Below are 14,142 nucleotides of genomic sequence, written 5' to 3' on the forward strand. Positions count from 1 at the left end.
CCAGAACCTACAGCTAAATCTCAAAAATCACTGAAGCCCTATGAAAACTCCAGATTTTAATTATCTAAAACTTCTGTTCAGAAATTTCGTAGTGTGGACACAGCATCTGGTGAGGTAGATAAAAACAGCAATTAAAGGTGTCTGGATCTACATAAAACAGAGTTCGGAATAAATCAGAACAGCAAGCTGAATGTCTCTATTGGACGTAAGAAAAGATAGAATCTTCTATTAGCTTATCACAAGTAAAAGCACTAACTCGAAAGCCAAACTGTTTAAACAAGAGCGTGAAGAGCCCTCTCTCTCTCTTCCATAGAACAAGAGACTTGAGGTTACAAAGAACCCGATCATATCTAGTGAACTGGCACCTTTGAAGAGGCCAAACCCTAACCTTAATGTGCCATGGAAGATGCCCTCATGCATGAGTTCACCTACCTAGAACAGTGCACCCACTCAAGAAGAGAAGATGCTTGCATGAATGAGAATCTCTCTACACCCCAGAATAGAAAAATATCCGCATGCAATGTGACCTACCTGCATTGGATCTACACCCTCCAAGATTAGAAGATGCATGAGCCTTCCTTGCATTAAGCTCTCTGCCCTCCAATAATAGAGCAAGCATTCGCCCACACCACTGGATGACTAGAAAACTAATGCACCCTATTATTGAAACTATTGAACATGCCAAGTTGCAGGAGAACAACTCAAAGAGAAAACTAACAGTCCCTCCTTGCAAAGAAGGTGGTGTCCACCAAACCAAGTTTATCACACAACAGCTCAAACTTCCCCTTAACAGGGCTTCCTCAAAATGTCAATCACTTATAAAACTGAAGGAACATAATAAAGAACCACTGCTCCCTTTTGAACTTTATCTCTCATAAAACGGTACCCTTAATATTAATGTAATTCGACCAATCATGAAATACTAGATTCTCAAAGACTTTGATACAATCATACAACTCTAATTGTCAGAATAAACAACAATGAGCTCCAGCATCTGTTGAGCCAACTCTGTTATCAACTTGCAAAACTTTATGGCCACACAACAAGCAGGAGTTGCCACATGGCCTCACAACAAGCAAAAGAGGTTGGCACAAACATAATCTTCTGTTAAACTTAGTACAACTACTCCCAACTTCCTATTAAACTAGGAAATCATACATGTGCCCAAGCTAAAACAAAAACTAGAAGTGCTCGTTCTAAAACTTGTGTCTCCTGCTACATCTCCTACTCAGTCAGAATTATCAAACCATGTAACACTAACTCACCATCTCCTACACCTCAGTTCATGATGAACTGCACCCTCTGAGTATCTGGAAACACACTTGACAACTTCATAAAGACACTGTCAAGGTTCAGCCATGAATTAGCTCAATAACTGCAAAACATATATCAAGCCTTGTATTCACAAGATCCAAATCTGCAAATAATTTTTTATTTGAAACCATAACAGTTGCCAAGGGTTTGCAATCAAGCATCTTTAATCTTTTTAAAGTTTATTTATATTTATAATCTCCTTTGTGTACTTCCCTTTCCCAAGAAAGACTTCACACACACCCTACCAAACCTCTTGATACAATAAGTAATGCATTAGGCCAATGCCCTTTGCGGCAAAGTCACTTGGTCACATCTCCTTCCACCAGGCAACAAGCTTTTCAAAACTTCCTGTAAAAATCATAGCACCAACATATAGGATCAAGTCAAGACAATCCAATTTAACATACAATTAATAAAGGATTAAATCTGAAAAAAATATTAGTGAAGCCCAAATTCAATAAGTAGCCATCGATCCTTGAGTACCATGCATGTGGTGCTTGGTCCAGCGCATAAAGGGCCTTATTCACCCTGCACACATGGGTATCTCACACATAAACCTTTGTTACTGCCTGAGAACGCAACCCTCATTTGCATTTTCGAAGGAGTATTCTTTCCCACAACGCTCCACCAGGAGATGTGAACAAATAACAGGTTTGAGCCTCATTTTGTTTATCTTGCAAAGGCGAAATAGTAATGGGGGTTCAAGTATTTATCATCTACATCTTCCAAGGTATATGTGAAAATTCCAAAGCTGAAATCCTATTGCAGCAACCGAAAATTATTCTTCTAATTGTTAATTAATTTTAACAATTTATTGCTATGGCGAATACTAAATAAATTACACCGCAACCTTCACAAATAAAATACTGCAGAAATAATGGCGCTGGAAACTGAGAAAATACTAGCACACACACAATAAAAATGACACTTATTTTTGGCCAAATGTTCCCGGAAAAACCCAACTTGGGAAAACTGGTGTAGCAGCTGAGGGTTTTTATTATCAAGTAGCAGTGAAATCTGAGTACAATAATCTGGATGCTGAATCTGACAATCCTACAGAGAAAAATAATGGCAAAAAACTAGTGAGGAATTTTCCTCGCCCCACAAGGAAATTCGGCGCTGAAAACTGGCCTCTAAAACCCTCTACGAATTGTGCTGCTATCACCCTCTGCCTGGGCTTTGCGCAGGCTCTAATTCATACGGCTTGGATCTCAATCTAAGTTGCTTCTTCTGTTTGCCACTGACTCTAGCAAAGCTTTCCCGACCCCTGCAAAATTCTTCTGCCACCGAAACACTGAAACGACTTTCTGAATCTGTAATCGAACTGCCTTTAGAGGCTACTACACAATCGCTGTGTCAGCCTCACTGTGGCTCTTCTGCCTCTTTGCAAATGCACTCACTGAATCTGGAAATCTTCCTCTCGCCTCACTATCCCTGCCCCTCACTGTCCCTGCTTCCTCACTGAAGCTCGAACCCTCTAGCAACTAACTGCTATTACTCTGGGAAATCAAATTCTCCAAGGGACTCTGGTGTGTTCTCCAAGTGTCCATCGACTTCTTCTTATAATCCTTTGTTGGAGCACCAAAGGCCAAGATTAAAAATTAATCAAGGCCCAGGATCATATCGGAGTCAATCCGTGTGAGTTTCTAGAGACTTCTCTCCTTGACTTCATTAATTCTGATTAATTACCCAGTTTTCCTAAGTTTAGATTTAGGAAACATTAAAGAAATTGGTTAATAATCTAATTAAGTCATCTCTAGGTGGAATTTCCATAAACGATTTTTGGGTTTTGGAGATCTCATGTATTATAGCCTTTCCACTAAATTTCGCGGATAGAACACATCTGATGCTACAGAAACTAGATCTCCCTCTTAGCGAGGACTGTGTTCTCTTTAGTGTTGCACATCCTGCCACAACACTCTGTCTTTGTATCACCTCATGTCACACTATTGACGTATGGCCATATTGCCCACCAACCACTGTGCAACTTTGATGTTGCATTTGTGTTGCTACTGACACTACCATTTTGCTGCCAACTCTGCATCTGCACTGCAACTCCCTCTCATCTGTTATTGTTGCAACTGCAACTGAGAAGCATCCAAAATACTGAATCAACTGTGTTCAATATGATGCATCTGTCGCACGAGTCTTGACTGCTACTAGCCTCTGCACTGTCACTGAAGAATTTGTGTTGTTGTTGACTCTGCACTGTGCCACCTGCTCTGTTGTGAACATTGCATTGCGCTCCTCAGCATCTGACTGTTACGAGTCTGCAACTGTCACTCTGGTTCTGACTGCATCAACTGTAACTGATCCATCCTACTACTGAAAATTGTGGGCCCCCGTAGCCAAGTAATGATCCATGAGGTGGACTCCTCAAGGACCCTGCCCAACTCTGTAGCTTTGATCTACTCATACTGTCGTTGCTAATGCTTTGCTACTATCTTTGCATTGTTGTTGCAACTATTGCAATAATGCGTCTGATCTCCCCAGATCTTGAAGTACTAGCTTCCATAGGGATGCTCCCTCTGAAACTAGACTCCCTTTGAGTCTCGATCACAATACGGGAAATATATCTGCTCCCTCCTGGCAACTTGCACTATCCTGCTATACTGGAAACTGGATTGTGTATCACAGGTTTGGGAATCTTCTAGGTGGAAGTGCACCTGCACACTACAACTGAGCAATTCGCACTGCATGTGTCACGTAACTAATTCTGCAACTAGTCTTGTAACTATCTAATGATAGATCGCATCTGCTGACACTGATACTATGGACTGGAAACTGGATTGTGTATCACAGTGTTGGGAATCTTCTAGCTGGAACTGCACCTGCACACTACAACTGAGCAATTCGCACTGCATGTGTCACGCAACTACTCTTGTAACTATTTAATGATAGATCGCATCTTACTATGGGCGCCTGTAGCAGAGGTGATGGTACCGCTACAACAATGCATAATTGATCTGACTGATCTCCTTGTTGCTATTGTGTTGGACCCTGCCCATCTAGCACAACAGAGTCTCATACTCCTCCTCCACCTGGATCTGGTATCCCATTATCTCCTTTCGAGCCTTGTCCCTGGCTGGGACCCTTCTTAACTTTGCAGCTAGCACTAGACAACTCGCACCCCCTCCAGCACCTGTCTCCGGTAACTAGAAGTCAATCTGCTATCCAAATCTGCAATCTGGCAAACTCGTACAGCCTTCTATAGAAATCTCGTACGACCATCTTTACAAAGTTGTGAAACTCAAATATCTAGAGAAAATAAACCCGAAAATCTCCCTCTTTCCTGTTGCTCGGTTGTTGGATCTGCTACTCGCGCTCCTTTCTGGAGTGAGAATATCTACTCACTGCTACTGCCAATCTGCAACTGGAAAAAATAAATCTCTAAAACTCGAGATCACCTAAGAGAAATTTTCCGTTTGTTGTATGTGCTTTTCTCTTACCACCCGACGATGATTTTGTTGCTTCAAAACCCTCGATTGTCCAACCAAGGAATCTGCTCAGCAAATATCTGAGTTGCAGCTACTCCCTCTAACTATTGGAATCATTCACCGGGGCAACTCGACTTTTCTACAACCCTGCAACAAATTTTTGCCCTAGCAATTTGTCCTGCTTGTCTGGGTACTGCGTTGCCTCCGAGAATTTCGGCTTGCTGCTCCCACTGAACAGCGAATTTCTCACCTCCGCTTTTGAGCTTCCCGGTCGATTACTCACGCTCTGGTACCATGTGAAAATTCCAAAGTTGAAATCCTATTGCAGCAACTGGAAACTATTCTTCTAATTGTTGATTAATTTTAACAATTTATTTGCTATGGCATATACTAAATAAATCACACTGCAACATTCACAAATAAAATACTGCGGAAATAATAGTGCTCAAAATTGAGAAAATACTAGTGCGCACACAATAAAAATGACATAGTTATTTTTGTATAAATGTCCATGGAAAAACCCCAGCAGCTGAGGGTTTTTATTATTAAGCAGCAGTGAAACCTGAGTACAATAATCTAGACGCTGAATCTGACAATCCTACAGAGAAAAATACTGGGAAAAATCTAGTGAGGAATTTTCCTTACCCCACAGGCAAATTCAACATTGAAGACTGGCCTCTGAAACCCTCTATGAATTTCCCTACGTCACCCTCTGCATAGGCTCTAATTCGTACGGCCCAGATCTCAATCCAAGGTGCTTCTTTTGTTTGCCGTCGACTATGGAAATGCTTCTCCCAGCCTCTGCAAAATTCTTCTACCACAAAAACACTTAAACGACTTTCCGAATCTGCAAATCGAACTGCCTTTATAGGCTACAGCACAGTCCTTGCGTCAGCCTCACTGTGGCTCTTCTGCCTCTCTGCAAATGCACTCACTGGATCTAGAAATCTTCCTCCAACCTCACTATCCCTACCCCTCATTGTCCCTACTTCCTCACTGAAGCTCAAACTCTTCGGCAATTGACTGCTGCTACTTTGGAAGATCGAATTCTCTAAGTGACTCTAATGTGTTCTCCAAGTGCCCATCGACTACTTCTTATAATCCTCTGTTGGAGCACCAAGCGCGAAGATCATATCAGAGTCAATCTGTGTGAGTTTATAGAGAATTCTCATCTTGACATAGTTAATTCTGATTAATTAACCAATTTTCATAAGTCTAGACATAGGAAACATTAAAAAAATGATTAATAATCTAATTAAGTCATCTCTGGGTAGAATTTCCAGAAACGATTTCTAGGTTTTGGAGATCTAATGTATTCTAGCCTCTCCACCAAATTTTGTGGCTAGAACACATCCGATGCTACAGAAACTAACAGTATATGAATATTTGAGTTCACAAATTCAGAGGCGCTATTGTACATGTGGCAGTGGTTCTTCTTAGGGGCAATTTGTCCACATATTTTCACACATAGTTCCCCAATGGGGAGTGCCTTGGAGCATCTTCATAGTTTCCAATGCATGAGTGATATATTTGGGGGCATGAGTCATCATCTAGTGACCTTTTGGCATCATTTACACAGCAATGAGGTTTCCAGAAAATAACCTCCATGAGATAATGACACATGTTGTCTAGAACCTCTCTTCAGGGTTAAACATGCATTTTAGGAGGAATGCCCATCATTCGAGGAGGAATTTGGATGGTTTGCACCCATAATCATTGATTATGAAACATACTCGAAAGAGGTGTCCAAACCTTAAGAGGACTTGTAAACGTCCAAAACCACTCTTGCACAATTATAAAGGATGTGCATCTCTTCAGAGTTTATTGATAGTTGAAAATGTGCCATCTCTTTAGGGTTTATAGATAGTTGAAGTGGTCAAGAGAACAAATTTAGAGGAGCTCACTACTCCATTGGAGAATTAGGACATGTTTCATCGAGAAAGGGTCAAATGATATATTCTAAGAGAACTACACATGTCCTCATATGCATCACTCATCACCATAGCACGAAAAGCTTGCCTCACCTTCAATAGGTTCCTAAAATGTGAGGTAATGCTTACAAATCTAGTTTTCGCAATCTTAAGTAAATGCAACTTGGAGTCAGTGCCATAAAAGTAATTAACCCTTATATGCCCTGTGACAAAGTTAATGGGTTGTTTCCCTCTCTTGTATCGCTGATTAACCCATCCATGTTCTCTATGCTTGACAATATCATGCATCAAAAGGTTCAATGTGTGCACCAAGCACTCGAACCAAAAGATGTGTTGATACACCCGGACCAAAAGATGTGTGGATACACCCGCTCAATGATTTTTGTTGCTCCCTTACAATTTGTTGTATTATCAGCGATTACCTAAACCACATTAGCAACACCAACACCATTAATTGCTTTCAATAGGAGATTTGTAATGTTTTGAGAAGGTGCACTAATCGAGGAAGAGTCATACATTGTAAGATGCAATGCACCACTAGCAAAAACACCAAGAACATTATCAAATGTTGGTTTCTAAAATTTGTCCAACCATCTAATATAATGGATGCCCCACAGTTCCCCCACTCGTTTGTAAACCATGTCAAAGCTCTTTCAATTCTGGTTTTTTCTTTGTCTAATAACAAAGTTCTAGCTTTCTCATAGTTAGGGCTCTAGTATTCTCTAAGGACTTCATTGATGGCTGTAACCAAATCATACCAATAGGGGAAGCGAAGCACATTGAATGGTATACTGCAAGCACAAAGAAACCACAACACATTGGCATCCAACTCATCCCTTCGACAAATATTAAGGAAATCTACTATTGTTCTTTTAGATTCAAAGGTTCCAGAAGCTCCAAAAGGAGATGAAGTTATGTGGCCTCCAAATCTAGAGGTTGCATCGAATTGAAGTTTTTGTTTCTTGTCGTTTCTTTTGCAGCCTCCTCTATTTTGATGTATCTTTACCTTTTTTCTATCGATACCTTAGGGAAAATTGAGATCCCTATGGCACCCTTATTGCCATCACTTTCCATTACCCGGCAAAGATGCCTCCTCACACAGGTATATGAACCGGTTCGTATACCTGTGTGAGGAGACATATAAATTAGAGGTTCAATCACCTCTACCCCCTCAATTTTTGTCACAAATCTCCACAACAGTGTCCATGAACCTTTTCCCCTTGCATTTCATTGTCCTCTTCTGTAATGTTCCAAATGCAGAAAATTTGGAACAGACAGTGATATACAAAAGCAAACGTGATTCATACACAGAAAAATTAAACGAACAACAAATGCTCAATACAAAACAAAAATGTGTACCAGTTGAGCCATTTAATTAATGGAGTGGAGCAAGTACAATAGTGTGGAAAAAGCACCTGAGCTTGCCTCAAGGGAAAGCTTGACAGAACTCGAGTGTCAAACAATAATCTCAATGCTGGAAAGAACTGCTCCTCTAATGCTCTGCGCTATCTCCCAGTAACTACACCTGCTGGCTGGAAAGGAGCTACAAGAAACCTCGCCTCCAGTGCTCAAAAAGTGATGAAACTTTAGCCACAAACTCCTTGGCCAGGACCCACTAAAACCCAAAAATGGTTTGGCCCGATTTTGACCTCCCAAAACCGACCCCCAAAGGCACTATGCAATCCCCAACAATTTTGCAATCTCTGCTGCGAAGATATGGTTGAAAACCCCACTTCCGGTGCTCAGAGAATGCTGAAACTTTATATCTGGGATCCTTGTCAAAAACCCAAGAAAACCCAAAAATGGTTTGGCCAAATTTTGACCTCCCAAATTCGACTTCTTCTATGGCCCACGCCCTCCAAACAACTCCAGAAATACGGCCTGGAAGGAATGACCACAAAGTTCTCCGCCATGCTCTGAAATAGAAGCAAACACCACTCCAAATATCTCCTCTAACCTCCACGGCAAAGCTCAGCCTCAAGGATTGATACTCTAACCACCAAATGAGCTCCCACACACTGCCTATGCACTAGCCCAAGTAGTGCAAAAGTCACAGTGCCAAGCCAGAAGCTCAATCAGCTCCCAAACTCTCCTAGATGTGGACAATCCTCCCTAGCCTCCTCTCCGTAAAATCTCACATCAAATCTCCACTGCTAAGCACCACACCAATGAGCTCGGCCTCCTCTCCACTGTATCCCCCAGTAATACGCACAACCTAGAAGGGAATGCTACTGCTAGGAATCACAATGTGATCCTTCTCCTGAAGAAATGAAGAAAACTTTCCTAGGGTGGCACTCGAAGTCCCCCGAAGAAAGGGTGAGCTCTTCACCTGAAGAACTTGTGCTAAACAGCCAGTGACTCGATTAAGCAGCTCAAGCAACCAAAGAAAATTGATATACTCCAATAAGATGAATGAAATGTGGAGAGCTACCTTCCTTCTATAGATTTCGTGGACCACTTTTTCCCTCCATTTTCCCTCCTTCGTGGATCCTTCACTAAGCCATCGATTTTCCCTCTCATGCAATTCAAACTATTGGCTTAGGAAGTGCTTATTTTCCTTGTGTGAACAAAACCAAAATAACTTACTTCTAACTCCTAAGTCTCCTAATAAAATCGAATGGTCCCCATCTCCTCCAAAATTGGCCCCAATATGTAAAAATAAATCTTGTTCCAAAATAATTTAGGAGGGACATTACATCTTCATCCCTTTCACCTTCAAACCCTTCCTCATCATCATACATTGGGTCACTATGAGTGTGACCACTATCCCCTTCTTCCATTTCTTCCCTTTGATGCCTATTCCTCACCAACGCCGTGAAAACCAAATATGGAATGATAAACCAAAGGAAGACCATTTTTCCCAAAGCTTACATGGACAACCTTCAATAAAACGAGGGAGAAGGAATGGGAAAGAGTAGGAGAAGAGAGAAAACAACAAAAAATACAAGAAAATGAGAGAGTTGGGGTTTGCAATTACCTCTTCAGCTCTTGAGAAGTTGAGGTAGATGGCAGCCTTTGTTATCTCCTCCAAGCTCCTCTTTATTTACTTCTCCAAGCCCTCACAAATCTGCCATCTTATTTGCTCTCTTCTCCAAGCTCAAGAAAATGAGATGAAAGAATAAAGAAAAGAGAGGGATAAAAGGCCTTCTAATCTCACACTCACTCTTCCTTCATTCCTAACCCAACCTAGGTCCCCTCCTAACCTGTGAGTTAAAGTAACTAAAACATTAAAAAAAATGAAAATAAAAAGACTTGAGAGCATGTGAGTTCAGCCAAAACCGCATGGGAAGCTTCTGAGAACCATGACCGGATCATGTACAGAACCAGCCCAGTTCTGCAGTGGCAATGAGCACAGGAACACAGAGGAAGCACAGTTCCGGATATTGGGAATGTGGATTTTGAGGCAGTTCTGCAGCCGTTCCAGAATCCATACAGAACGCGGTTCCAAACTCTGGCCCAGGGGGCAGTTCCTGCAACACTGATGTAGCTCTAATACTATGTTAAATTATCAGCAAATGATAAGCAGGATATGCGATCATACAATTTAGAACCTACAGCGAAATCTGAAAAATCACTCAGCGCCTATTAAACCTTCAGGTTTGAATACACTAAAACTTCTGTCCAGATTCTTCAAAAGCACAGACACAGCATCTCACAAGGTTAATCAAAGATTTAAAACAGCAATCAAACGCATTGACATCCACATAAAACAGAGTTCTAAAGATCAGAACAGCAAGTGGAATATCACAGCAACAATCACATGCCTCCCTCTATTAGACAAAGAAAAGATTACGTATATTACAACCATATCAAAATCAAACATGTTACCTCAAAACTCAACTGTCTAACCAACAGAGTGAAGCGCCCTCTCTTTTATAGAACAAGAGATGAGAGATGACAATGAATCCTGGACTTTTCCAGTAAAAGACCTCTTTTGAAGAGGTCAAACCCTAACCCTGATGCACCATGGAAAAAAGTGCCCTCATGCATGAGTTCACCTGCATAGAACAATGCAAAGACTTGAGGAGAGTGAATGCATACATATGCAAGAATGAGAATCTCTCATGCACTGCACCCCAGAATAGAAAAGAAAAAAAAAAACACATGCAATGCACGCTCCTGCAGTGGGTTTTGCACCCTCCAGCATTAGAAGATGCATGCACCTCCCTTGCATTGGGATCCACACCCTCCAATACTAGAAAACACATACCCCTCAAACCACCGGATGCCTACAACACTGATGCACCCCATTAGAATCTCTCTAACATTGAACTGGATCTATTGAACACAACAACCTCAAGGAGAAAAACTCAGAGTAACCTAATAAAACTAACAGTATACATTGTGGATTTGTTGGCCTTAGGCCAGGAATTACAAATTAAAAGGCAGCAAACACAATAAAAATTAAAACAGTTAGTCGTAACAAGTATAAAAGAAGAACAGCCTGTTAAAAAAACTCATCAATACCATGCAAAAACAGAGCAGTAGCATAAAGAAATCTTGTCATCGAGGTTTGCAAATACTGATTATTATCTTTACCACTTATGGAAAAGGATTTGCAAAACTCCTTGACAACCTTTTTTGTCTAAAAAGCTTCAAAGAAGGCAAAATCTCTTCAATAACAAGGGATAACGTGCAGGCTTTTTGGTCAAAACACGATTTCCCGGCTAAACAATTTTCCTGGCAACATTTTATCAATTGGCAGTATCAAATAGGTTATTTTCAAAGACCTAGCAGGACAAGAATGAGGCTCAACGAAGGAATACTTCAAATTGAAATATTATTACAACATTTAACACACCCAAACTCAAGATGTAATAGAAATAAGACTACAGCATATGTTGCTGCAGGAATCAAAACTAAGATACATACCCAAACTTGGTATTACTGCTCATATGCATAGATACAATAATTATGCCATGACTTACTAAATAAAGAACGATAAAAGCATTATTACTAACTGTAGAATTTTAATCTTTATGTATGTCTAGTACATGAACAGACTCCCAATCTTAAAAGCTTTTGTGAGAAGAATATACCTTAGGCAGTACTACACATATCAACAACAGTGGTAGATTCCATAAATCTTAATGGGTGAGATTCAATCTTTAGTTTGTTAAGATAAAAATACCTTGAAAGAGGTAAAAGGTTGTTGCTTCTGCACACGAAAACTTCGGACCTTGTCATGATCTACAAGATCAAAATATATGTCCTTCCCGATTTGATCTGCAAGATCTTCATCCCGTGCCACCTGGAAAAACAATGATACACAAATCAAGTTGGAATGCACTTGAATTCTGTTGTGAAGAATAATATGAAATGCACAAAATTAAGTTTTAACCCAAAGAAATATGTCCTGGACTTCTATCTCATTTGTGTTTTAGCCATAATTTCTGGAATCATGAAAAGTATAAGAGAATTCAAAAAAGGTCAGTAATGCATGGTCATAATAACCCATAAAAATTCAGTGTGTACCTACTTTAATAATAGAATAACGATGTGCTTCTGTCTTCTCTTTCCGTTTCTTCTCCTTTTCTTCTTGTTCTTTCTTCAATCTTACCTGCAAAGCATAAACAAACATGAAGATGCTCCTGACATAAAGTTATACAATATCTCAAATCTTAGAATCTATAAAAGTAGTCAACCCATCATAGAATCCAAATTCATCTACCAATATTTATACTCCATGTGCTACTGCTTGACAACCAAAAGTGCATGTTTAGAGTACCCAATAACTTGCATCTTAGGAAGATCCCTTTTGTTCTTTTATGACAAGCAGCAGGAAAGTGCTAAACATGTACTATTATTCAACTCTGTGATAAAAGCATCAACAGATACAAAGAAGAGAACATACGCCAATGCCAAAACCAATAAAATCATAAATTATCCTGAATGTAATGCTAGCGCATCTTCTTCAAGTCAATGGACTTCTAAAAAATGTAAGCCAAAGCCAAAACCAAGAAAATCATAAATTATCCTGAATGTAATTTTAGCATATCTTCTTGAAGTCAATGGTCTTATAAAAAATGTAATGGATGGAACGAGCAACCGAAAGTCCAGGGCTTATGAACAATCAAAAGCACATTGAATCAAAGAAGTACCATAGTCAGCATGCAAGGAAGTTAAAAGCCATTACAAAGTAGGGAGTATTAGAATAATACTATTTAGTGTTTAATGCTCATTCTTATTAGCGGTTGCTATTTTTATCTTTTTAGCAGTTTCTTAGATGAAACTGGTTGTTTCTATTTCCTAATAGAAACTTGATGTTTCTATCACTGTAAATATCTCTGTATTACTTATTGAGCTTCATTTTGCTCATGTAAATCAATTCAATTCATTCATTCATTATGGTATCAGAGCTTAGGTATTTTTCAAAATAATTTTTCATTATCTGAAAAATTTTGCTTTATTTTGAAATATCTCTCTAGGAATCTGGATTTTTTTTTTGCAGTCAAAATTTCTACGCTGCAAGAGGTTTAGTTCTGATTAGCGCAGTAATCGAAAGTTTTTTCCCGCTCCTATCTCCAGTGCCTGAAGGATAAGTCGTGGGGATCGAACCTGGGAGTTTCATTGTTTGCTGTATAGGCGATTTCCAGCGATAATTTGCCGTGATTACAAGCTGAGCTAAGTTGCATCACGGCCGGAAGGATGAAATCTGCGATTACAGTATAAATATATATATTTATATATATTATTATTTCAGAAGCGCCTTCGGGGCGCGGTCTCCTTTTGAGCATTGTAATATACCGCAGCCACTGGTAGTCCGAGCCTCGAGGCCATTAATCTCCGCGAAATCTCGTGTGCTGAAGTTGATGCGCGACTGTGGGGGATACACAGTCTCTCTCGCCATCTGCTTGAACAGTATGAACACATCCCTATGGATACCAATTGTGGGTCTCGGAGCCTCGTAGCGCATTTTTTTTCTGCAAGAGTGCACCCCACTGGAAAATATAAACCCTATCTCTAGAAGATCAGATCAGATCGAGTCCTCGTGATCAGCTCTGTCAGATGCGACTCGTTGTCGTGCAAGTCGCTTCCATATTTTCGTAGCCCGTCAAATATCTGCCCCTCCGATTTAATGAATTTGTGTATGTCTCTCCGCAAATATTAATCGTTGTTTATCTGGCTTACAGGATAGTTATTGCATCGAGAGTGATCGGTCTTACCAGCAGCCGTCAAAACGGCTCGGCGGCACCACTTCTACCCTCATCGTGCGCGCTCAAATCCACCAAAATTTCCGAAATCAGCGTTCCAAACTCGTTCATTCCTGCCGCTGCTGTCACTGTCACTGTTCATGTGGAGGAATCCATTCAAACGCAGCCGGTTTTTGTTTGTTTTTAAATCGGCTGTCAGCACATACAAACATATTGAACAGCAGAGAAAGACGTTGCTATCATAAAGAGACTGGCGTGAAGAAATACGGCAAGAGCGTTTTCATCTACAGATGCTCTCAACGTAGG

The 14,142-nt window shown here is 40.3% G+C and overlaps 1 protein-coding gene across 6 annotated transcripts in view; it reads right to left on the bottom strand.

The window, feature by feature from the left end:
- The window catches only part of LOC149141397 (ubiquitin C-terminal hydrolase 13-like), a 191,242-nt gene that overhangs the window by 121,509 nt on the left and 55,591 nt on the right, over positions 1-14,142 (bottom strand). For all 6 annotated transcript variants that reach the window (XR_016264002.1, XM_089446292.1, XM_089446291.1 and 3 more), the window contains exons 22-23: positions 12,162-12,242; positions 11,814-11,933 (exon numbers count right to left, since the gene is read on the bottom strand). Coding sequence is in view for 5 of the 6 variants with exons in the window: in XM_089446292.1 (XP_089302418.1) it covers positions 11,814-11,933; positions 12,162-12,242 (201 nt within the window). In the remaining variant the exon portion in view is untranslated. The remainder of the gene's footprint in view (positions 1-11,813; positions 11,934-12,161; positions 12,243-14,142) is intronic.

The sequence above is a fragment of the Pinus tabuliformis genome, chromosome X (genome assembly GCF_031772625.1).
Source record: "Pinus tabuliformis cultivar Carrire ecotype Pingquan chromosome X, CPIR1, whole genome shotgun sequence".
In the NCBI taxonomy this organism is placed as follows: Eukaryota; Viridiplantae; Streptophyta; class Pinopsida; order Pinales; family Pinaceae; genus Pinus; species Pinus tabuliformis.